This window comes from Ornithorhynchus anatinus, chromosome 14 (genome assembly GCF_004115215.2).
Source record: "Ornithorhynchus anatinus isolate Pmale09 chromosome 14, mOrnAna1.pri.v4, whole genome shotgun sequence".
NCBI lineage: Eukaryota > Metazoa > Chordata > Mammalia > Monotremata > Ornithorhynchidae > Ornithorhynchus > Ornithorhynchus anatinus.
In genome coordinates, this window is record NC_041741.1 from 51,387,746 (window position 1) to 51,409,605 (window position 21,860).

Sequence of the window (21,860 nt, forward strand, 5' to 3'; positions counted from 1 at the left end):
CTCTGTAAAACGGGGACGGAGACCGTGAGCCCCACGTGGGACCCGGGCCTGTGCTCAACCTCGTTTGCTTCTATCTACCCCAGTGCGCTCAGTACAGGTGCCCGGCATAGAATAATAATGAGGATAACAGTGTTGGTATCTGTTAAGCGCTGACTATGCGCGGAGCACCGTTGGAAGCGCTGGGGGAGATACCGGGTCATCGGGTCGTCCCACGTGAGGCTCACGGTCTCGATCCCCGTTTTACAGACGAGGTGACCGAGGCCCAGAGAAGTGAAGCGGCTTGCCCGCAGTCACACAGATGCCGCGTGGCAGAGCCGGCATTCAAACCCGTGACCTCGGACTCCGGTGAGGGCTAAACAGATACCACAATTATCAGTATTGTCGTCGCGCCACTATTACCGTCTTCACGTGAGTCGGCCCCGGCACGAGGTGTAACTGTAAGTATTGGGTCGAATGGGGCAGACGGTGGAGAGTTCCGACCCTGTGCTCCACCTCACCCGCCCGCCTCTCCCATCCCGGCCCCACCCTGGGCTAGATCCAAGCTAATCAGGTAGGACACGGTCCACGTCCCGCATGGGGGCTCGCCGTCTCCACCCCCATTTTACAGACGAGGTAACTGAGGCCCAGAGAAACGCGGCGACCCGCCCGAGGTCTCGCCGCAGACGGACGACGGAGCCAGACCGCGCTGCTCTGGTCTGCCCTCTGCCTCTGCGGAGGCCCGGGAGGGAGGGGGGTCACGGCGCCCGTGCGCTTCTCTCCTTCCTTCCGACGAGGACGACGACGAAGGGCGGACCCCGGACCCCAGCCCGGCGGGTCGGGCCGGAAGGGGCCGCGGGAGTCTCCCCGTCCTGCCGGCCGCCGCGGCCCATCCCCCCCCCCCCCCCCCCCCGGTCCTGAGGGCCTCGGGCTCCGGGCCGCTCCTCCGCGCGGGCGGCACGAGCCAGATTTCTGAGGCATTAACGGCCAACGAGCCGGAAAGCGACACCGGGGCCGGGATGGGGGCGGGGGGGGGGAGGCGGAGGAAAATTCTCCCCGGGGAGGTCCCTTTTCCACAAGGGAAACGGAGCTCAAAGCAGAAAACGGGGAAACGGCTCAGCCTCCGGGAAAATGGCCCCGGCTCGGCATCCGCACAATCAAAGCTGCGCACCAGATAGCAAAAAGATCAAGGAAAATGGATTTTTTTCCCCCAAAACGAAGGAGTCGGGACGGAAGAATTAATCTTCGCTCCTCGCCTCTGGCCCTGAAACCGACGGCTCCTCTTTAGGCCCAGCTGGAGGCAAGTTCTCACTTATTTATGTTTTCGGCCACCGAGGAAGTGCCGTCTCACGAAGCGGGGGGAAAGAAATTCACAACCGGAGAAAGGAAAGTCGGCGTTAATCGCCGGCGGGTAGAGAAAAAGAACGTGCAATTATGTGGAGTTTTCCCGCTGTTTTAAATTGCAACTGATGACGCACGGAGAAAAATCTCCGTTCCTGGCAAGCCTACTCCCTCGGAGGTAGAAGGTGTGACCTCGGGCAAGTCGCTTCACTTCTCTGGGCCTCCGTTCCTCATCTGGGAAACGGGGACCGAGACTGTAAGCCCCGTGGAGAACTTGGACTGCGTCTCACCCGATCAGCCCGCGTCTACTTCGGCGCTCAGTACGGCGCCTGGCACCTGGTAAGTTCATTCGACAGTATCTGTCGAGCGCTCACTCTGTGCGGAGCACCGTGCCAAGCGCTCGGGACGTACAGATCGGCAACGGACGGAGACGGTCCCCGCCCACTGACGGGCTCGCGGCCTAATCGGGGGAGGCGGACGGACGAGGACAGCGGCGATAAACAGAGGCAGGGGGATGTACGTCTCAACGAAACAGCGGCGATAAAATAGAATCGACGTGACGTACGTCTCATTAACGAAATAAACAGGGTAATAAAAGAGTGCTTAACGAGATACCCTTAAAGGAAAAAGCGGCGAACTGGACAGTGAAGAGCAGATCCCCCAGCGGAAGCCAATCGATCCACCAATCGCCGGCGCTTATCGAGCGCTTTCCGTTGTACAGAGAACTACGCGAACGCCGGGGAGCGGAAAACGGAGTTACCAGAAAGGATTCCCGTCCTCAAGCCTACGGGCTACAGTACTCCGCGAAGCACCGGACCGAGCCCTCGGGCGAGCCCGACACCGCGGGCGGTGCGCCACACGCCAGGGAGTCAGAAGGACCTGGGTTCAAATCCGGACTCCGCCACTCGTCCGCTACGGGACCCTGGAAAAGTCGCTTCGCTTCCCTAGGCCCCGGGCACCCCGTCTGCAGAACGGGGACTGAGGCCGTGAGCCCCACGGGGGACGGGGACCGTGTCCACCCTGATTAGCGTCCGCCTATCCCCGCGCTTGACACCTAAGCGCTTAACCAATTCGTTCCTTCGATGGTATTTACTGAGCGCTCACTGTGCGCGGAGCGCCGCACTGAGGGCTCGGAACGTACGATCCGGCAACGGAGCGAGACGATCCCTGCCCAACGTCGGGCTCACGGTCTGACACCACAGGCCGGGCAGACGTGGGCCCAATTAAAGCGGGCGAAAAACGAAAAGAGAGGGGCGACTCGGGTTAAAGCTAGAATCCAATCCGCTCCAACCTCCCTCCCCGCCTCCCCGCCGGGCCTTCTTGGGGAAGAGAAAAAACTCTTCCATTTTAACATCTGTCCAAGAACTATTCGTCAACCTCCAGCAAACCTCTTTTTTTTTCTCCTCTGCTCGCACCGGGGTGCTGTTAAGACCAGTCTCCACAGCTTCTCGCAGATTAAGAGAAGAGTTCCAGAGGGCTCCCGAGACACCACCTCTTGCACGCACGGTGCTCTCTCCGGGTCAGGCGAACGCATGTCAGTCGGTGGTACTTACTGAGCGCTTCCTGGGGGCAGAGCGTCGCGCTAAGCGCCTGGGAGAGTACAGCGCCACAGAGTCGGTAGACACGTCCCCTGCCCACCCTGAACCTACAGTCTAAAGGGACACACGCACGCCGACAGAAGTGATTTATAACAGTAATGATAACGGCGGTATCCGTTAAGCGCTCACTATATGCCGAGCACCGTTCTAAGCGCCGGGGGAGGTACAAGGGAATCGGGTGGTCCCCCGTGGGGGGGCTCACGGTCTTCATCCCCGTTTTCCAGATGAGGTCACTGAGGCCCAGAGAAGTGAAGTGACTCGCCCACAGTCGCACGGCTTGACGAGTGGCAGGGCCGGCATTCGAACCCATGACCTCTGACTCCCAAGCCCGGGCTCTTCCCACTGAGCCACGCCGCTTTCTCTGAATAAGAGAAGAAAACATTCCCCTAAAGAAATCTCTCACGGATTCGCACCTAAGCGCCGTGGGGCCGAGGGCGGGGCGACTATCAAATGCCCGAAGGGCACAGATCCGAGTGCATCTGCGAGCCGTCCCCTGCCCTGCAAACCGCCGAATGTCTCCTAAAGGGAAGGTCGGGGGGGGTTTTGAAACGGCGTTCATCAGGTACCTACAACGCGCCGGGCGCCGTACTGAGCGCCGGGGTAGACACGAGCCGATCGAGTTGGACGCGGTCCCCGCCCCGAACGGAGCTCACGGTCTCAATCCCCATTTTACAGACCGACCGACCGACCGACCGACCGAGGCACAGAGGAGTGAAGCGACTGGTCCGGGGTCACGGGGCAGACACGTGGCGGAGCCGGGATTGGAACCCAGCCCCTCCTGACCCCCCGGGTCCCGCGCTCTCCGCTTTCCCGCCTCCCGTCTCCCGGGTGCGGTAGCCTGAAGGGCCGGGGAAATACCGACGGGTCAGTCGACGCGTCAGTGGTATTTACTGCGCGCCTACTACGTGCGGAGCGCTACGGGGTTCAGTTCCCCTGACTCACAACTCGAGCGAGGCGTCATTAATGACAGCGATAGAACCCGAGCGTTTCTCACGTGCCGAGCACTGTACCGGGCGCTGGGGTGGACGAGGGACCACCGGGTCCCACACGGGGCTCACCGTCTAAACAGGAAGGAGAACGGGGAATCGAATCCCCACCGTGCAGGCGAGGGAACCGAGGCCCAGCGAAGCGAGTCGCCCGAGGTCCCGCGACGGGCGAGCGGCGGGGCCGGGGTCAGAACCCGGGGCCTCCGATTCCCGGGCCCGGGCTCCGCGCGCTAAGCCCCGTCGCTTCTCCGACTCTGTCCAACCCGCATCCGGATCAGCGCCGTGGTACGGGGCCCGGCACGGAGTAAGGGCTTAACCAACGCCACGGTCATCTGAGAATCCGTCGCACCCCCGCCGTCCGCCGCCTCGGTCCCCGCGTTGTACGGGGCCCTCCGGGGCCGCGCCTTCCCGGCGCAAATCCCCAGAGCGCTTCGGCCCTCGGCCGCCCTCGACTCGTCGGCCCCGACGGGGCAGCCGGCGGCGGGAGGCGCCTCGCCCCCGACCGACGGCCCCCGCCGCCGGACTCCGGTCGTCGGGGGGGGACACGCGGGACCGCCAAGGGAGAGGGGCACGGGGGAACCGCCCGCGGGGGGGGCGGGGGGGGGCGGGGCGCGGCGGACCGGGGCCCAACCCCGGTCGGCGGGGCCGGGCCCCAACGCCCCGGGATGAATCCCGGGTCTCCCGGGGTCGGCGGCCGGCGGAGGGCGGGCCGGGGCCCCCCCGGGCTTCTCCCGGCTGGATGCGGCACGAAGCCCGACCTACCACGTCAGCGCTCTCTCCCCCGCAGATAAAAACGCTCCGTGCTCCTCGAGCGATCTCACCGGGAATCGCAGCTACCGGCGCCTCGACGGGGCGGGGGGGGGGGGGGGGGGCGCGGGGCGCGCGCGCGCGCGTACGTGTCCGCGTGTACACGCGCTCGCACACCCTTCCCGACTTCCCGCTTTAAAAGCGATCGTGGGAGTCTCGGATCGGCATCTCGATCGAAACACTTCAAGGGCCCGATCACGGGGTCCCGCGAAGGGTACCTGCTGACGCTCACTGCGCGCCGGGCGCCCCGCCGAGCGCCGGGGCGGATGGACGCCGATCAGGTCGGACCCGGTCCCCGTCCCGAACGGGGCTCGCGGTCTTCGGCCCCGGTGGGGCCGTTAGGGGTCGGGGGGGGGGGATCCGGTAGGGGGTCGGGGCCATCGGCTACAGGCATCTGCCGGGGATCGGAGATTCGGGGGGGGGGGGGAATCTCCGAGCCCGTCCCACCCGGGGCCCGCGGTCCGAGTAGGAGGGCGAACGGTCGTCGGATCCCCGTTCTACAGGTGCGGAGGCTGAGGCCCAGAGAAGTGAAGCGACTCGTCCGGGGTCACGGAGCGGGCAGGCGGGAGCCGGGATCGGGACCCGGGTCCTCTGACCCCCGGGCCTGCTGCTTCTGAAAAATGACTCCTTTTTCCTCAACGTCACTTCTCCCGGTCGTAAACTTAGAAACAGAGAGTCAACCGCCTCCGTATACGTTAACAGTCCCAGTCGCTCCCGAAAAAAACGTCGATTTGATTCGCGAACGGTACGCGTGACCCCATTCGGCTAGAAGCGGCCGAGAACACCAAGGGTGTCTTTTCGGCAGCCGGGGGCCGCGCCGCCTTCCCCCGGATCTCCGGCGCCCTCATTCGCGTTCACGGACGTCCCTCTGGGAACGACTTCCACCTCAGAGACGCCGAACGGAAAACGTGTCCTGACTTCAAACGGAGAGACGGCAGATCCCAGCTAGATGATGATGATGATGACGACGATGTGACAATGTCGGTATCCGCTGAGCGCTCGGCGCGTGCGGGGCGCCGTCCCGAGCGCTGGGGGAGATGCAGGGTCATCGGGTCGTCCCGCGTGAGGCTCACGGCTCAGCCCCCTTTTACAGACGAGGTAACCGAGGCACCGGGAAGCGCGGCCACTCGCCCGAGGTCACACGGCCGACAGGCGGCAGAGCCGGGAGTCGGACCCGTGACCTCTGACTCCTCCGAAGCCCGGGCTCTTCCCCCCGAGCCACGCTGCTTCCACGAGATGACTCTCATCTCTGTCACAACCCCGGGTCGGAGCCAACCGCGCGGCCACCGGTCCCCAAAACCGCGCGGAGAAAGCGAGCCGGTAACCGTGTCTACCCTCGTCTCGAGCCAGTAGTTGCTCTCTTCTAGAACGGGCGACGGCGGCGAACCATCCCGGCGACGGACGGGCCCGACTCTCCCCGGGGACACCGCGCCCCCCCGCGCCGCGCCGCACGGCCCGTCCCCCGGCGGGCTCTCCCCTCGGCCCCGATCTCCCGGGAGCACGGCGCCGCGCGGCCCGGCCTCCCCCGGTAGAGCTCCCGCGGGCACCGCGCCGTTCTCCTGGACGCAGAAGCGGCGCGGCGCGCTGCCTGACCCCGACCCCGTGCCCTTTCGATAACGGCGACCTCGGTATTCGTTCAGCGCCTGCTGCGGGCAGAGCGCTGGGGGAGACGAGGCCCTCAGGTCGTCCCGCGAGGGGCTCCCGATCAGTCCCCGTTTTACAGACGAGGCGACTGAGGCCCAGAGAAGTTAAGCGACTCGCCCGAGGCCACGCAGCTGGCAAGCGGCGGAGCCGGCATTCGAGCCCGTGGCTTCGGACCCCCGAGCCCTTCCCACCGAGCCACGTTTCTTCTCCCCTCAGAGCAGCGGAGGAGGGACGCCGCACCGAGGCGGCGCGGCGGAGGGAGCGCGGCGCGCCCGTTCCCCCGGAGACAGCGCCCCGGAGGAGCCTCGCTGGCGACAGGTGTCGGAGGGGAGGCGGGAGAGAGCCAGGACGGGGGCGGTTGCGGGCGTCGGGGAGGGGGGCCGGGAGGGGGCAGGAAGCCGGGCGAGGGATCCCGGCCCCGCGAGGGAAGCGGCGCGGCTCGGTGGGAAGAACGCGGGCTCGGGGGTCAGAGGTCATGGGTTCGAATCCCGGCTCCGCCACGCGCCGCCGGTATCCGTCAAGCGCCCACTAAGCGCCGCCGGGGCAGCTGCGTGGCCATCGGGTCGGCCCACGTGGGGCTCACGGTCTTCAGCCCCATTTTACGGATGAGGTCACCGAGGCACCGAGAAGTGAAGCGACTCGCCCGAAGTGGCACGGTGGCCGAGTGGCGGAGCCGGGACCCGAACCCGCGACCTCTGACTCCTGAGCCCGGGTCCTCTCCGCCGGGCCACGCCGCGTCTGCGGGCACGGTTAACTTAGCTTCTCCGCGCCTCGGCCCCCTCGTCCGTCAAACGGGGATGACGACTGTGGGCCTCACGTGGGACGACCCGATCGGCCTGTATCTCCCCCAGCGCCTGGCACGGTGGTCCGCGCGGAGCGGGCGCCTAACGGATGCCAACGCTACCGTTACGCTACGATCCAGTAGGCCCGGTCGGCTCCCGCCAAAGACGTCCCACTTAGTTCTCCAACGGTACACGCGACGCCGGGGGTCGAGGCGAGAGCCCCTCCAGAGTCTCCCCGGCCCCCCCCGGCCCTCTCCTCATCCATCCCCGGCGGCAGGCTCGCCGCGTCGCTCCCACGCTCTTTCCTCCCCCTCTTTCCAAGCGCTCGGCCCATCCGGGGCAAGGGCTCGGTAAATGCCGCCGACGGACGGACGGATCCCCCGACGTCCGCCGGGAGGTGCCGGAGCCCAGTTGGGAGGCGCCGCCCGCCCCCCGACCCCGCCGCCGGGCGCCCCTCCCCTTCCACCCGCGGATCCCTCTGCCTTCCGGGTGACCCCACCCCAATCTTCCAGGCTGGGGACTCCACATTTCCACGGACTGGATCGTACAGACAGCCGCCCGGAAATGAATCCTGCGTTCAAACCCCCTCTTGAGGGGCAGAGGAGAAACGCGAGGTAAGGGCGGCCCAGGGAAAGATCAGTAACTGGAGCCCTTCGCCGAGACGAACGGTTCCGACCGCAGATGGCGGAGGTGGCGGCGGCGAGTGCCGCGGCCCGGCCGGCCCGGCGCCCGGGCCCGGCCGTCCGCCCGGATCGACGAGGTGGCGCCCGGGACGGCGCTCCGCGCAGAGCGAGCGCTTAACCGACGCCACGGTCATCGTCACCGTCGTCTCCTCTCGGGCCCGGCCGCGCCCCCCGGCCCGGGCCCGGCCTTCCCCGCCGAGGCCCGGCCATCTCGGTGCCCGGGCCCGGGGGCCCCCTCCCCGGCTCGGCCGACCCCGGTCGGGCCCGGGGGCCCTCGCCCCCGTCGCGGACGTCCCCGGTCGGGCCCGGGCGTCTTCTCTCGGGCCCGGTCATCTCGGCCCACGCTCGGCTCGGGCCCGGACGACCTCCCTCGGGCCCGGCCGACCGGTCTCACGCCCGGCCGGCCGGGTCCGGCCCGGCCGCGCCCCCCCGGGCCCGGCCGGGCTCCGGCCGGATGCGCGTAGCCCGAGGCGGGCCCGGGCGGAGGAGACGGGGGCGTTACGGGCGGCCTTCCGGAGCGGAGGGAGGGAGGCGGGCGCAGACCCGCAGGAAGAGGGCGCGAGCGCCGCTCCGCGGCCCCCGCCGGCCGCCCCGCGGAACGGGACGTCGCCCCGGGGGACGGTGGAAAGAGCCCGGGGGACGGGACTCGGAGGACCCGGGTCCCGATCCCGGCGCCGCCACCTGCAACCCGCTTCGCTTCCCGGGGCCTCCGTTTCCCAATCGGTAAAATGGGGGTTCGACCCCGGTCCCTTTTAGACCGCGGGCTCCGTACGGGACGGGGACCGGGCCCGACCTGAATATCCCGTCCCTCCCCCGGCGCTTCGAACGGCGCCCGGCCCGGAGTGGGCGCTCGGCAGACTCCGTCGCCGTCGCGATCCCGGCGCAGGGTGCGGGCCCCGGGGGGTCCCGCCGCCTGGGCGGCGGGGAGAGCCGGGGGGGGGGGTCCGTCTTGAGCCGAAGCGGGCCGGCGCTCTCCCGATCCACCGGGGGGGTATTTACCGAACACCCACCGGGGGCGAGGCGGTGCGCGCGGGGCTCGGGACGGAGCGGCGGCGGCAGTCGGACGGGCGGCCCCCGCCCCGCCCTCGAGGAGCCGGGGGTCTCATCGGGCGGGGAGGCGGGCAGCCCCGCAGCCAAGAGGGGCGGCGTGGCTCGGCGCCCGGGACCCGGGACCCGGGGGGACCCGGGTTCTGATCCCGGCTCCACAGCTTCAGCTGGGCTCATTCCGGCCCGGAGACGCGAATGCCCGGAAGGGAAGGTCATCCCGCCCTGCATCCAGGCCCGATCCGAGGCAAGCAGCGCGGCCTGGCGGACAGAGCCCGGGCCCGGGTCCTAATCCCGGCTCGCATCTGCCGTGTGAGACCCCGGGCGAGGCACTTCACTTCTCCGTGCCTCGGTTACCTCACCTGCAAAATGGGGATCGGGACGGCGAGCCCCGAGCGAAACGGGGAAGGCGTCCACCCCGATTAGCTCGCATCTACCCCGGCGTCTAGGACAGAGCTCGCCACACGGTAAGAGCTTAACGGATACCATCGTCATCGGCGGCGGGTAGTCGGGAAGCCACGGATCGGGCCCTCGACCTCCGGGAGCCGACAGTCGGGAGGTCCCGGAAAAATGCGACGCGCCCCTTTCCGCCTCTAGACCGGACGCTCGTCGTGGGCGGGGAACACGCCTACCCGCTCCGTTCCGCCGTCCCTCCCAGGCCATTAGTAGAGTCCTCCGCACACAGCGAGCGCTGGACCAACACCGCCGGTCGACTCTGGAAGGTGATCACGGGACGGGCCGTTTCAAATCATTCCCCCGCCTTCCCGTCCCCTAATAAGTGCTTTTTTTAAAAGATAAAAACAACGGCATTTGTTAAGCGCAGGCGGCGCGGCGACTACGGGGCAGGTACAGGTCGAGCCGGTCGGACACGGTCCCCGTCCCCCGCGGGGCGCGCACGGTCTCAATCCCCGTTTGAAAGACGAGGCGACGGAGGCGCAGGAGAGGCGACGTGGCTCGCCCGAGGTCACGCAGTAGGCAGGTGGTGGAGTCGGGATCGGAACCCAGGTCCGGGATCTGAGTCCCTGAAAGATCACGCTGGACCGCAGGCCCGACGCGGGCAGGGGATACGTTCGCCAACCAAGCTGCACTTTTCCAAGCGCTCGGTTCGGTGCCCCGCACCCAGTAAGCGCTCGATAAGTACTGCTGCTTGATACGGTGGAGCTGACGGTCACGTGGCCTGCCCACAACAAGCCTACGGTCTGGAGGGGAAAGAAGGCACTGTGAATTATTACGAACGGCAACGATGACAACCGCGGTTTCTGTTCCGGGCTCACCGTGTGCCAAGCACCGTACCGGGCGCTGAGGTGGAGGCAGATCGGGTCCGACAGTCCCCGTCCCAGGCGGGGCTCACGCTCTCAACGGGAGGGAGAAAAGGCACCTCACCCCCATTTTACAGATGAGGCAACCGAGACCCGGGGAAGCGAAGCGACCTAACGGAGGGAGAAGGGGCATCTCGCCCCCATTCCGCAGAGGGGGAAACCGAGACCCGGAGAAGCGAGGCGGCTTAACCGAGGTCACGCCCCGGAGGTAAACGGGCGGAGCTGAGAGTAGGGTCCCGGCCCTCCTTCCGGCTCCCGGTCTTTCTGTTCTCAGTCGGCATCCGCTGAACACTTCTTTTGTGCGGACGTGCGAGTCACCGTACCAGGCCCTGGGACGGACAGAGATAACGGGACCGGATGCGGTCCCTAGCCCACAGAGGGCTCACGCTCCTCGTCCCCCTTTTACGGGTGAAGTAACCGAGGGCCGGAGAAGGGAGGCGATCCGCCCAAGGTCACACAGCAGACAAGGGGCGGAGCCGGGAGCAGAATCCCGGTCCTTCCCAGGCCCAGACCTCTCCCGCTAGGACACGCCGCTCCTCGCTGCTGACGCGACGCGGGCTCGAGAAACCGGCAAGGAACACGCGGCTCCCCCTCCCCGTCCCGTCCTCCTCCGGCCAACCCATCTCCTCTCGGCCCGCCGAGAGGCCTCCCGGTGTCGGGAGGGCAGGCGGGACTGCCGGCGGCCTCCCTTCTCGGCCTCGGCCCGGACGGATCTTCCCGCTGGCCCCGACTGGCCGCCTCCCCTCCGGAGGCCGGGTCGGGAGTAAGAGGCCCCCGGAGCCGTCGTCGCGACGGAGGGAGGGAAGGGTCCGGGAAGGCGCTCCCGTCCGTCGGGGAATCCGCACCCGGCGGACAGAACCGATGGACGTCGGCCCCCCCCCCCCCGGTCTGCAGACGGAACCAGTCGACGTCCCTCCCCCAGTTCGGGTCAACAGTCGATCGAACGCTTCTAGTGTCGAAGCCCGAGGCCGGCCTCCCGTGTGGCCGACACTCGAGGAGGAAACCATTCCCCTGCCTTTCCTTCCTTAAAAACGGGGCAGAAACTCAAATACGCCGGGGCGGCGCAGACCCGGAACACCTCTCCGTCGGGCCCCGGGCGAAACGGCGGGGTCCCGAGCCGCCCATCGCCCCGGACTCCCCCTCGGGGGCGAGAGTCCGGGAGGGCGACGGCCTCGGCCGGCCGCCCAGCGCTGACGGGAGACATCTCTGCCCAGAGAGGAATTTCCATGGCGTTCACCGTAACAGGAACTGTAAGTTAAGGGAACTTACGGTGACAGCTTGACGTATGGATTTTGACACGCTTCTTGAACGGGGATCATCTGACAGAGAGAGGAGAATCCTCGGCAAGCTAGATCTCGCCCACACGGCCGATCCGCAAATCAGTAAGGCAGGATTTCACGCGACTCGTTCCCGAGCGAGGGAGGGGCCCGGCTCCGACGGAGGACCCCGGACGGCGGGTGCCGGTCGGCCACCCTCCCGCCCGCGGCCGGCCGGGGTCGCGCCGGGAGGGAACCGGACGAGAGGCGGTGCGGTCTGGGGGGCGCGGCCCGGGCCCGGGGGTCGGGAGGACCTGGCTCGAATCCCGGCTCTGCCACGGGGACGAGTCGCTTCACTTCTCTGGGCCTCAGTTTCCTCTTCGGGAAAGGGGTGGGGGGGGGGGGGGGAGGTCGAGCCAGCGAGCCCCGAGAGCGGGACAGGGACCGGGTCCAAGCCTTTCGATCTCTCTACCCCGGCTCTTAGTAAGGTGTCTGTTATCGTTACTATTAATAATCGATTACATTTTACTGAGCGCCCACTGGGCGTGAAGCGCTGAGAAGCAAGCGTGGCTCAGTGGCAAGAGCACGGGCTACGGAGTCAGGGGTCACGGGTCCTAATCCCGGCTCTGCCGCCTGTCAGCTCTGTGACTCTGGGCCAGTCGCTTCACTTCTCTGGGCCTCGGTTACCTCATCTGGAAAACGGGGATGAAGACCGTGAGCCCCGCGTGGGACCCGATTACCCCGCCCGCGGTAAGCGCTTAACAGATACCGACATTATTAGGGAAGCAACGTGGCTCGGTGGAGAGGGCGCGGGCTTGGGAGTCAGAGGTCACGGGTTCTTCTAACCCCAGCTCCGCCGCCAGTCGGCTGTGTGACCTCGGGCAAGTCACTTAACTTCTCTGGGCCTCAGTTACCGCGTCTGTCCAATGGGGATTAAAAAAAAACAAACCGTGGGCCCCACGAGGGCCGACCCGATCACCTCGTGCCCCCCAGCGCTTAGGACAGTGCCCGGCACATAGCAAGCGCTTAACAAATACCACAACTTTACCGAAAACCTAGGAGAATATACGGTCGGAAGGCACGATTCAATGGTATCTACTGAGCACTTACTATGCGCGGAGCACTTTACTGAGCACTGGGAATGTACAGTCCGGCAAAAGACAGAGACAATCCCCGCCCACCGACGGGCTCGCGGTCTAACCGGGGGAGAGGCGCGGACAAGAACGAGACGATTTAAAATCCCCGCCTTCCAGGATCTCACAGGCTACCGCGGGCAGGGCACCGTACCGAGCGCTCGGGGGAGTTCGGTAGAGTCGGCAGACGAGATCGCCGTCCTCGAGCTGCGTACCGTCGCTGAGCGCTCGGGAGAGTACAACAGAGCGGGCGTACACCGTCGTGGCCCTCAGGGAGCTGACGCTCTACTCTCCTTTAGAGCACTCAATCGAGCGCCCGGGCAAGTACAAGAGGGCGATCCCTACGCTCGAGGAACTGACAGTCAACTGTGTTCGAGCACCGTACTGAGCACCTAGGCGAGGCGATGACGACAGTGTGGATATTCGTTAAGCGCTTACTCCGTGCGGAGCACCGTCCTAAGCGCTGGGGTAGATACGGGCTCATCAGGTTGTCCCACATGGGGCGCTCAGTCTCCGTCCCTATTTTACGGATGAGGTCGCTGAGGCCCAGAGAAGTGAAGTGACTTGCCCAAAGCCGCACAGCTGCCGGGATTCCAACCCAGGACCCCCGACTCCCGAGCCCATAGCCTTCCCACCGAGCCACGCTGCGCACGGACCCGACCCCCACCCCCCAGAGAGCGGACGGCGTAGCAGGAGGCCGCCCGATCCCCGGGACGCGGCGCTCTCTTCCGGTGGAGAGGCGGCGCGGCCTAGCGGCTGGGGCCCGGGCCTGGGGGGCGGGGGGGACCCGGGTTCCGCCGCCGGCCCCGCCGCCCTGCCTGCCGCGGGGGACCTCGGGCCGGTCGCTCCGCCCCTCCGGGCCTCAGATGCCTCACCTGCAAAACGGGGACGGAGACCGTGAGGGACCCGGGGACTCCGCCCAGCCCGACACGCTGGGATCCGCTCCAGAGGTCAGTACGGCGCCTGGCCCGTAGTAAGCGACCGATACCGGAAAAAAAAGGGAGGGGTGGAGGGGGCGTCCGGGGGGACGGGAGACGGAGGACGGCGGGGGGGACGGGGGCGGGCGGCGGGGCGGGGCGGGCCGTCGCGAGCGCCGGCCCCCGGGGCCGGGCCTGGAGCGGGCAGGCGGCACGGCCTGGCGGAGAGGGGCCGGCCCGGGCCGTCAGGGGGTCACGGGGCCCGATCCCGGCCCCGCCACTCGTCCGCCGCGTGGCCTCGGGTGGGTCGCTTCGCTTCTCTGGGCCTCGGGGACCTCATCCGCGATACGGGGAGCGGGACCTTGAGCCCCACGCGCGACGGGGACCGTGTCCGGCACGATTTGCTCGCGGCCACCTTCTTCCCACGTGGAGCTCACAGTCTCGATCCTCGATTTACAGATGAGGGAACTGAGGCCCAGAGAAGTAGAGGCGACTCGCCCGGCGGACGGGCGGCGGAGCCGGGACGCAAGCCCCACGCCCTTCCGATCCCCCCCGGGCCCACCCTCTCTCCGCTAGGCCGCGCCGCTTCTCGGTCCGTTATGACTTCTCTTACGTACCCCAGCGTTCCGCACGGGGCCCGGCGCGCAGCGCGGCCGGCACCTAACGGACGCTCGGGACTCGGGGACTCGACGGCGCCTCTGGCCTCGCCGAGAGAGAGGGCGAGGGTGGGCCCCCACCCCCGGCCCGCTCACGGCAGGGCGTCCGGTAGCCGTCCCCCCCCGCCCCCGCCGCGCCCTCGCCGAGGAGGCCGAGAGGGGGGAGGCGGTCGTCCCATCCCGGCCCGGACGGGTCCCCGGCACGGGCCGAAACCCCGCCCGGCGCCGTGGGACCGGCGGGCGCGACGGGAAGGAACGCGCGACGACAGGGCGGGTGAGCGAGGGAGCGGGCGAGGAGCGGGGAAGCCAAGTCGCCAGTCACCCATCCCCGAGTCTCGCAAAGGGGCGGCCCGAGAACGCGCCCTTCACGGGCCCGGCCTCGCCCTCGCCTCCGCGTGCTCGCCTCCCTTCCTCCGTTCCTAGGGAATAATAACGACCGCGGTCTCTGTTAAGCGCTTACTACGCGGCAGGCACCGCTCTAAGCGCTGGGATAGATAGAAGCAAACTGGGTTAGAGCCAATCCCTGTCCCCGCCCGGGGCTCCCGGTCTTAACCCCCTTTTCGCAGATGAGGGAACTGAGGCACAGAGAAGCCAAGTGACCCGTCCGAGGTCACACGGCGGGCCAGCGGCAGAGCCGCGCTCAGGAGCCAGGTCCTCCCGATTCTCAGATCCACGCTCCGTCCACTGGGACGTGCCGCTCGACTGCCTTTCCTAGAACGAACGCCTGTCTGTCGTCCCATCCTCTAGACCGAAAGCTCCCCGTGGGCAGGGAACGGGCCTATTTATTGTTCTCTGGTACGCTCCCGGGCACTCGCTACAGTGCTCTGCACACAGGAGGCGTTCAGTAAATACGACCGACTGACCGACTACCTCCAGATGGAAACGCACGGAGAAGGGATGCCCCGATGGAATTTCGGGGCTTTCCCAACCGATCCAACAGATAAACCCATCACCTACCGCGGGCAGAGCATCGCGCCGGGCGCTTCGGGAGTTAGCGGACACGATCCCTGCCCTCGGGTGGACTGGGGTCTCCTGGGCGCGGGGCACCGTACCGGGCACCCGGGAGAGGGGTCCAGAGCCCGCAGCTACGATCCCTGCCCCGGAGGGGCTCGGGTTCTCCCGAGCGCCGCACTGAGCGCTCCGGAGAGGAAAACGGGGTCGGCGGCTCCGCCCCCCGCCCCCGAGGAGCTTCCGGTCTAGCGGGGCGGACCGGTGCTCGAGACGGAGCCGTTGACGCCCGTCGTCCCTTCCACCCCCGCGTGCACCTGAGACAGCTCAAATCCAGAGCGCCCGGCGAGGTGACGCCGCCCGCCGGGAGCTCGCCTTCCCCGACTCGCCGCGGCGGGGCCGCCGGACGATCGAGTCCGACGCCCCGACCCACCCAACGCCCGTTCCATATCCTCCGGGAGACGCGAGGGCACGCGGCGGGACGGGGCGAACGTCCCGCTACCGCGGGGCGGCGTCGGCCGCGCGGCCCCGAGGGACCTCCGTCCTTCCAGCCGGGCCCACCCCCCTTCCTTCCCCCTGGCCGGACCCACGTCCGGGGGCCGCTTCCCGCCCCCGGATGCCGCCGCGGGCCGGGATCCCCCTCACCTGGTCTTGGTTGTCTCTGTTCCCGTAGCACAGGTTTCCGATCAGGCGGAGGAGGCGCGACTTGAAGCCGGCGGCCGGGCTGGGGGAATCGGCGTCTCCGGTCAGGAGGGGAGAGGGCGTGGAGACGTTCCCCGTCTGCTTCCCGGCCAGGTGAGCCAGGCGCAGAACGGCTGCGGGGCAACGGGGCCGAGATGGACGCGGCTCTTGGCGACGGGCCGACGCGCTGACAACGGGTGCGGGGCGCTCGCCCCGGGCTCGGGGTCGGGAGGCCTGACCGTCACATCAGAGACCGTCCCTCGTCATCGTCGGGGTACGGATCGTCTCTGCTCGTTGCTGAACCGTACTTTCCGAGCGCTCGGTACAGTGCTCCGCACTCAGTAAGCGCTCAATAAATACGGCCGAAGGAACGAACGAATCGTCGTCCCCCCCTCACCTCTAGACTCATGGGCTCACCGTGGGCGGGGAATGCGGATGTGTCCGTCTAGCGACGTAGCGTTCTCTCCCAAGGGCTTGGAGCAGGGCTCCGCACACGCTCAATAAATACGACCCAACGATCGTCACAATGCCGGGATCGGTCAACCGCTCGCTGTGCGGCAAGCACCGTGCTGAGCAGACAGAAGATGATAAAATCGGACCCCATCCCCGCCCGACGTAGGGCTCGCGGTCTGCGTAGGAGGGAGACCGGGGAACGAATTCCCATTCTCTACAGACGAGGAAACTGAATGCCCAGGAAGGGAAGTGACACGCCCAAGGTCACCCAGCAGGCACGTGGCACAGCGGGGACTAGAACCCGGGTCCTCCGACTCCCGGGCCCGGGCCCTCTCCGTGCTGCTTCTCTACAGGGGACTCCCAGTCTGCGACTCGCCTGGAGGAGAACGAGAAGCGACGAGGCCCCGTGGAGAGAGCCGGGGCCCGGGGGCACGAGGCCCCGGGTTCGGATCCCAGCTCCGCCACCTGCCTGCCGGGTGACCCTGGCCACGTCGCTTCATTCCTCCGGGCCTCGGGTCCTCGGGTGCAGAACGGGGACCGACTCCCACCCCCTCCTACTCAGACTGAGAGTCCCACGCGGACGGGGACCGTGTCCGACCCGAGGGGACTCTCGTCCACCCCAGGGCTCGGCACGTGGCGAGCGCTTAGCGGAGGGCGTACTGACAGTGGGGAAACCAAACCGATCGGTGCTTGCGAGCGAGCGGCTCCCGAGGGCGGGGCACCGGGCCGAGCGTCCGGCAGGGGGCCGGCCCCCGCTCGGACGGCCGGGCCGCGACCGATCCTGTCGCTCCGGTCACTCCGATCAAATCCATCGATCACCGGGATTTACCGGGCGCTTCCCGTGTGCCCGGCACCCGACTAAGTAAAGAGTCCAGTACGGGTCCGGGGGCCCCGTCCCCCGCCCACGACCAGCTTCCGATCTAGAGAGGTTTCGGGCCTCAGGTCCGACCGGCGAGGCGCCCCGCGCGCCCCCGGCATCCGACTTGTCGGTCACGACCGGGATTGAGAGCCCGGGCGGACGGAGGGGTGGAGGGGAACCGGGAGGACGCGGCCGGCCGCGCCCGCCCGCCCGGGGGGCTCCGGGGGCCCAGCACTCACCCACGGCGGCTTCCAGCAGCCCCGGGCAGGCCTGCACCGAGCCCAGGAGGTGGTTGTCGGAGGACATCCGGCAGAGAGCGTCCAGGAGGTCCGCGGCCGCCGGGGCCTCCTGCGGAGGGAAACGAGGGGGACGGGCTCGGGACACGGGGCCCAGCCCCGGCTCGCGGGCCGCGGACGGGCGCCGCCGGCGGACATCCCACGGACAGCGGCCGGGGGAGGCCGACGGCGTGGGAGCTGTCGCTCGGAGGCCCCCGGCGATACACGCGAAGAACCTCTTATAGACATCCTCTGGCCCGTGAGGTCGCTGGGGGCAGGAATGGGTACTCTCCCAACCGCTTAGTACAGTGCTTCGCACGCAGTAACTGCTCAGTCGATATAAACGAGCGAATGAGTGAACCCGGAGAAGCAGCCCGGCCTAGTGGACAGAGCACGGGCCAGGGAACCGGAAGGTCACGAGTTCTAATCCCAGCTGGGCCACCTGTCTGCCGCGGGACCTTGGGGAAGTCGCTCGACTTCTCTGAACCTCGGTTACTTCATCTGCAGAATGGGGACTGAGACCGTGAGCCCCACGGGGGACGGGAACCGTGTCCAACATGATTATCTTGTAGCTACCCCGGCCCTCAGGGCGGTGCCCGGCATAATAATAACGTTGGCATCTGTTAAGCGCTTACTACGTGCGGAGCGCCGTTCTGAGCGCTGGGGTAGACGCAGGGGAGTCAGGTTGTCCCACGTGGGGCTCACGGTCTTAATCCCCATTTTACAGATGAGGGAGCTGAGGCACAGGGAAGGCACTGAGGCATACCTGTAAGCACTTCACAAAGACTACGGTTCCTATTCAGAAATATAGATCGACTGACTTCTCTGCGCCTCAGTCACCTCGTGTGCAAAATGGGGATGAAGATCGCGAGCCCCACGCGGGACAGGGGACCGCGTCCACCCTGATTAGCTCGCATCTACCCCCGTGCGCTTAGTTACAGGGCCTGGCACACAGTAAGCACAAAAATACCATTTTAAAAAACACAAAACCTAGTAGCGCTGCCATAACAGTAACGATGATGAACTTGTGCGCCAAGCGCCGTACTAAGCGCTGGGGCGGATCCGAAATCTTCAGGTCCCACGGAGGACTTGCAGCGCATGACGGAGGGAGAACGGGGATCGATCCCCATTTAGCAGGCGAGGGAACCGAGGCACAGAGAAGTTAAGTGACTTGCCCGAGGTCATACAGCAGACGGGTCCGGATCAGAACCCAGATCCTCTGACTCCCAGGCCGGGGCTCTCTCCAACCGGGCCACTCCGCTCCCGTGATAATGTCGGCAAATGCGCTCATCGACAGCTTAGGTGCCCGACGTCCTGAGGGAAGCGCGAGGCTACGGGCAACCCGGACGATTCTTTTCGAGCCACAGACTCCACAGCAAGCGCCAGAGCTGAGGGATGAACGTTAACCCTGTCCTCCCGGTAATCCGATAACTTTCTGAGGCACTTGGAATTCTTATCGAAAGCCGCTCCCTTGTTCCGTTCAAAGTCGGACAGAACCCGGTGGGGAGTTGGGGATGGACTCGGCGACATTTTAAAGAAGGAGAAAGGACAATCCCAAAGGGAGCCGAAAACGGATCCCTCCAAAATCCCCCTTCCGCTCCGAGCCGGAGACTCCGCGGAGAGAGAAACCCGACAGTCGAGGACGGTTCGGATCGTGGGGGGATTCGGGGAGGGACCGCGCCGGGAGGGAGCCGCCGGTCCCCGCCCCCGGTGACCGCCCGTGACTGGTGCCCGCCTCTCCCGCTCCGCCGTCGTTCGACCCATCACTCCGTCAACGGTACCTCCCGAGCGCTCACCGCGTGCCGGGCGCCGGACGGGGGGCTCGGGAGCCGGAGGCTTCGGGTTCTAATCCGGCTCCGCCTCTTGTCGACTGGGTGATCTTGGGCAAGTCGCAACCTCTCCGTGCCCCGGTTTCCACATCCGCAAAATGGGGGTACCGGGCCTCCTTCCCACTTAGACCGCGAGCCCCGAGTGGGACCCGATGACCTCGTAGCCACCCCGGTGCTTAGCGTAGCGCTGGGCGTATAGCGGGCGCTTAACAAATATCACGGTTGTTATTACATCACGGCAGAGTGGGTAGAAATGCTCCCTGCCCACAGCGAGCGGCGGGGCCTAGCGGGCGGAGCCCGGGTCTGGGAGTCGGAAGGACCTGGGTTCCGATCCCGGCTCTGCTACCTGTCTGCTGCGTGACCTCGGGCGAGTCGCTTCACTTCTCTGGGCCTCGGTTCCCTCCTCCGGAAAAGGGGGACGAAGACCGTGAGCCCCACGTGGGACGGGGACTGTGTCCGACCCCGTCGGCTGTGTGACTGCGGGCGAGTCGCTTGACTTCTCTGTGCCTCAGTTCCCTCATCTGTAAAATGGGGATTAAGACCGTGAGCCCCACGTGGGACGACCCGATTCCCCTATGTCTCCCCCAGTGCTCGGCACATAGTAAGCGCTTAACAAACACCAACGTTATTATTGTCATCATCATCTATCCCGGTGCTCGACCGCGAGCCCGTCACCGGGCAGGGATCGTCTCCATCTGTTGCCCAACCGTATATCCCAAGCGCTTGGTACGGCGTTCTGCACACAGTAAGCGCTCGATAAGTACTATCGAACGAACAGCGCTTGACACACAGTAAGCGCTTAACGAATGCCATCGTCGTCAACGAGCGAACAGTCCAGAGGGGGAGACGGGCGTGAATGTAAATGAACGAGTTACAGATACGTCCACAAGGGCTGGGACGCCGCGGGTGGGCGCCTATCAAGTGCCCAGAAGGGCAGAGATCCAGGTTTACGGACGACGCCGGAGGGAGAGGGAGTTGGGGAGAAGAGGGCTCGATCGGGGAAGGGGCCTCTTGGAGGAAGTGCCGAAAGCTCTGAAGGGGAGGAGAGAGGTGGCCTGGCGTACACGGGGCGGGGGGGGCTCTCCGACAGATCGAAAACTTTAGGACGGGAGGTCTCGCTTCTGTCTGAATCCCCCCCAGCTGCTAGACCGTAACTTGTTGTGAGCAGGGAATCTTGCTTAGTTCAGAGCTCCGCACCCGATAAGCGCTCAACAGTAAGCCCTCAATAAATACTACCGAACGAATAAACGGGACCGACCCGACGGTCAGTCCAGCGCCGTGCCCCGAGGAGGCGCTCGGGCAGACGCCAAACCCACCGACCGAGGGATCCACGGTCTGCTGGGTCCGCCCCGAGCGGGAGGGAGGGAGGCCGCCGGACGGCCAACTGGACGGAGGAGCGCTGCTCCGGGAGGTCCCGTGACCCTCTCTGCTCGGGGGTCCCGGCTGGGCGGTGGGCGGGCGGGCGGGGGCCCCGACTCCCACCGGCGGCTCAGCCGGGCGCCCCCCCTCCCGGGCTAACAGATGCCACCGGACGAACGACCCGACCCGACCCTACTCCGCTCTGCCGCCCGGACCGTTTTTTTTTTACAAAAATGCTCGGGACATGATGATAATGATAACGCTGGTATCTGTTAAGCGCTCACTACGTGCAGAGCGCCGTTCTAAGCGCTGGGGGGGGGGGGGGGGGGGGGTACGAGGCGATCAGGTGGACCCACGTGGGGCTCACGGTCTTCATCCCCGTTCTCCAGATGAGGGAACCGAGGCCCGGAGGAGGGAAGTGACTCGCCCCAAGTCACAGAGCTTGACGGGTGGCGGGGCCGGGATCCGAACCCACGACCTCTGACTCCCAAGCCCGGGCTCTTTCCACCGAGGGCTCCTCCACCTCGCGTTTCCCGCTTTCTGGGCAGCCTGCGATCCTGTGGCTAGAGAGGAAGCGCCCCGGGGAGCAGGCGGCCGTAACGGGCCCGGGCTTCCGGGCCTCTCCTGGGCCGGGTGAGCCGGCACCCGGCTCCGCCGGCCGCCCCGCTGCCCGCGCCTCGTCCCCCGGGGCGGCTCCGACCCCCCGCGTCCGGGGCTCACCGGGCCCGCTTCGCTCCTCGCCGGGGGCCGGCCCTTCGGCCCGAGCCTCTCCCCGTCTAAGGTCTCGGGGCCCCGCTCCGTCTCCCGCCCGCTCGCGCGGCCCCAGCTCCCCCTCCGCCCTCCGCTCCCTCCCCCTTCCCCCTTGAATAATAATAATAATGACGTTGGCATCTGTTAAGCGCTTACTACGTGCCGAGCGCCGTTCTAAGCGCTGGGGTAGACACGGGGGAATCGGGCCGTCCCACGTGGGGCTCACGGTCTTAATCCCCATTTTACAGATGAGGGAACCGAGGCCCCGAGAAGTGAAGCGACTCGCCCAAAGTCACACAGCAGACAAGTGGCCGAGCCGCGATTCGAACCCATGAACTCTGACTCCAAAGCCCGTGCTCTTTCCACTGAGCCACGCTGCTTCCCTCCGCTCCTCCCCTTCTCCCTTCCCCTCCCCTCCGCTCCTCTGTGTATATTTCTATTACCCTATTTATTTCGTTAATGAGGTGTACGTCTCCCGGATTCTATCTATCGCCATTAGGTTGTCTTGCTTTTTGTCTGCCTCCCCCAGTTAGACCGTAAGCCCGTCGGCGGGTAGGAATCGTC

At 66.8% G+C, this 21,860-nt stretch overlaps 1 protein-coding gene across 3 annotated transcripts in view; it reads right to left on the reverse strand.

The window, feature by feature from the left end:
- Positions 1-21,860, reverse strand: part of ATXN10 (ataxin 10) — an 85,078-nt gene that overhangs the window by 21,747 nt on the left and 41,471 nt on the right. For all 3 annotated transcript variants that reach the window (XM_029078896.2, XM_029078895.2, XM_029078894.2), the window contains 2 exons: positions 17,323-17,431; positions 15,736-15,905 (listed from right to left, as the gene is read on the reverse strand). In XM_029078896.2, the coding sequence (XP_028934729.1) occupies positions 15,736-15,905; positions 17,323-17,431 (279 nt within the window). The remainder of the gene's footprint in view (positions 1-15,735; positions 15,906-17,322; positions 17,432-21,860) is intronic.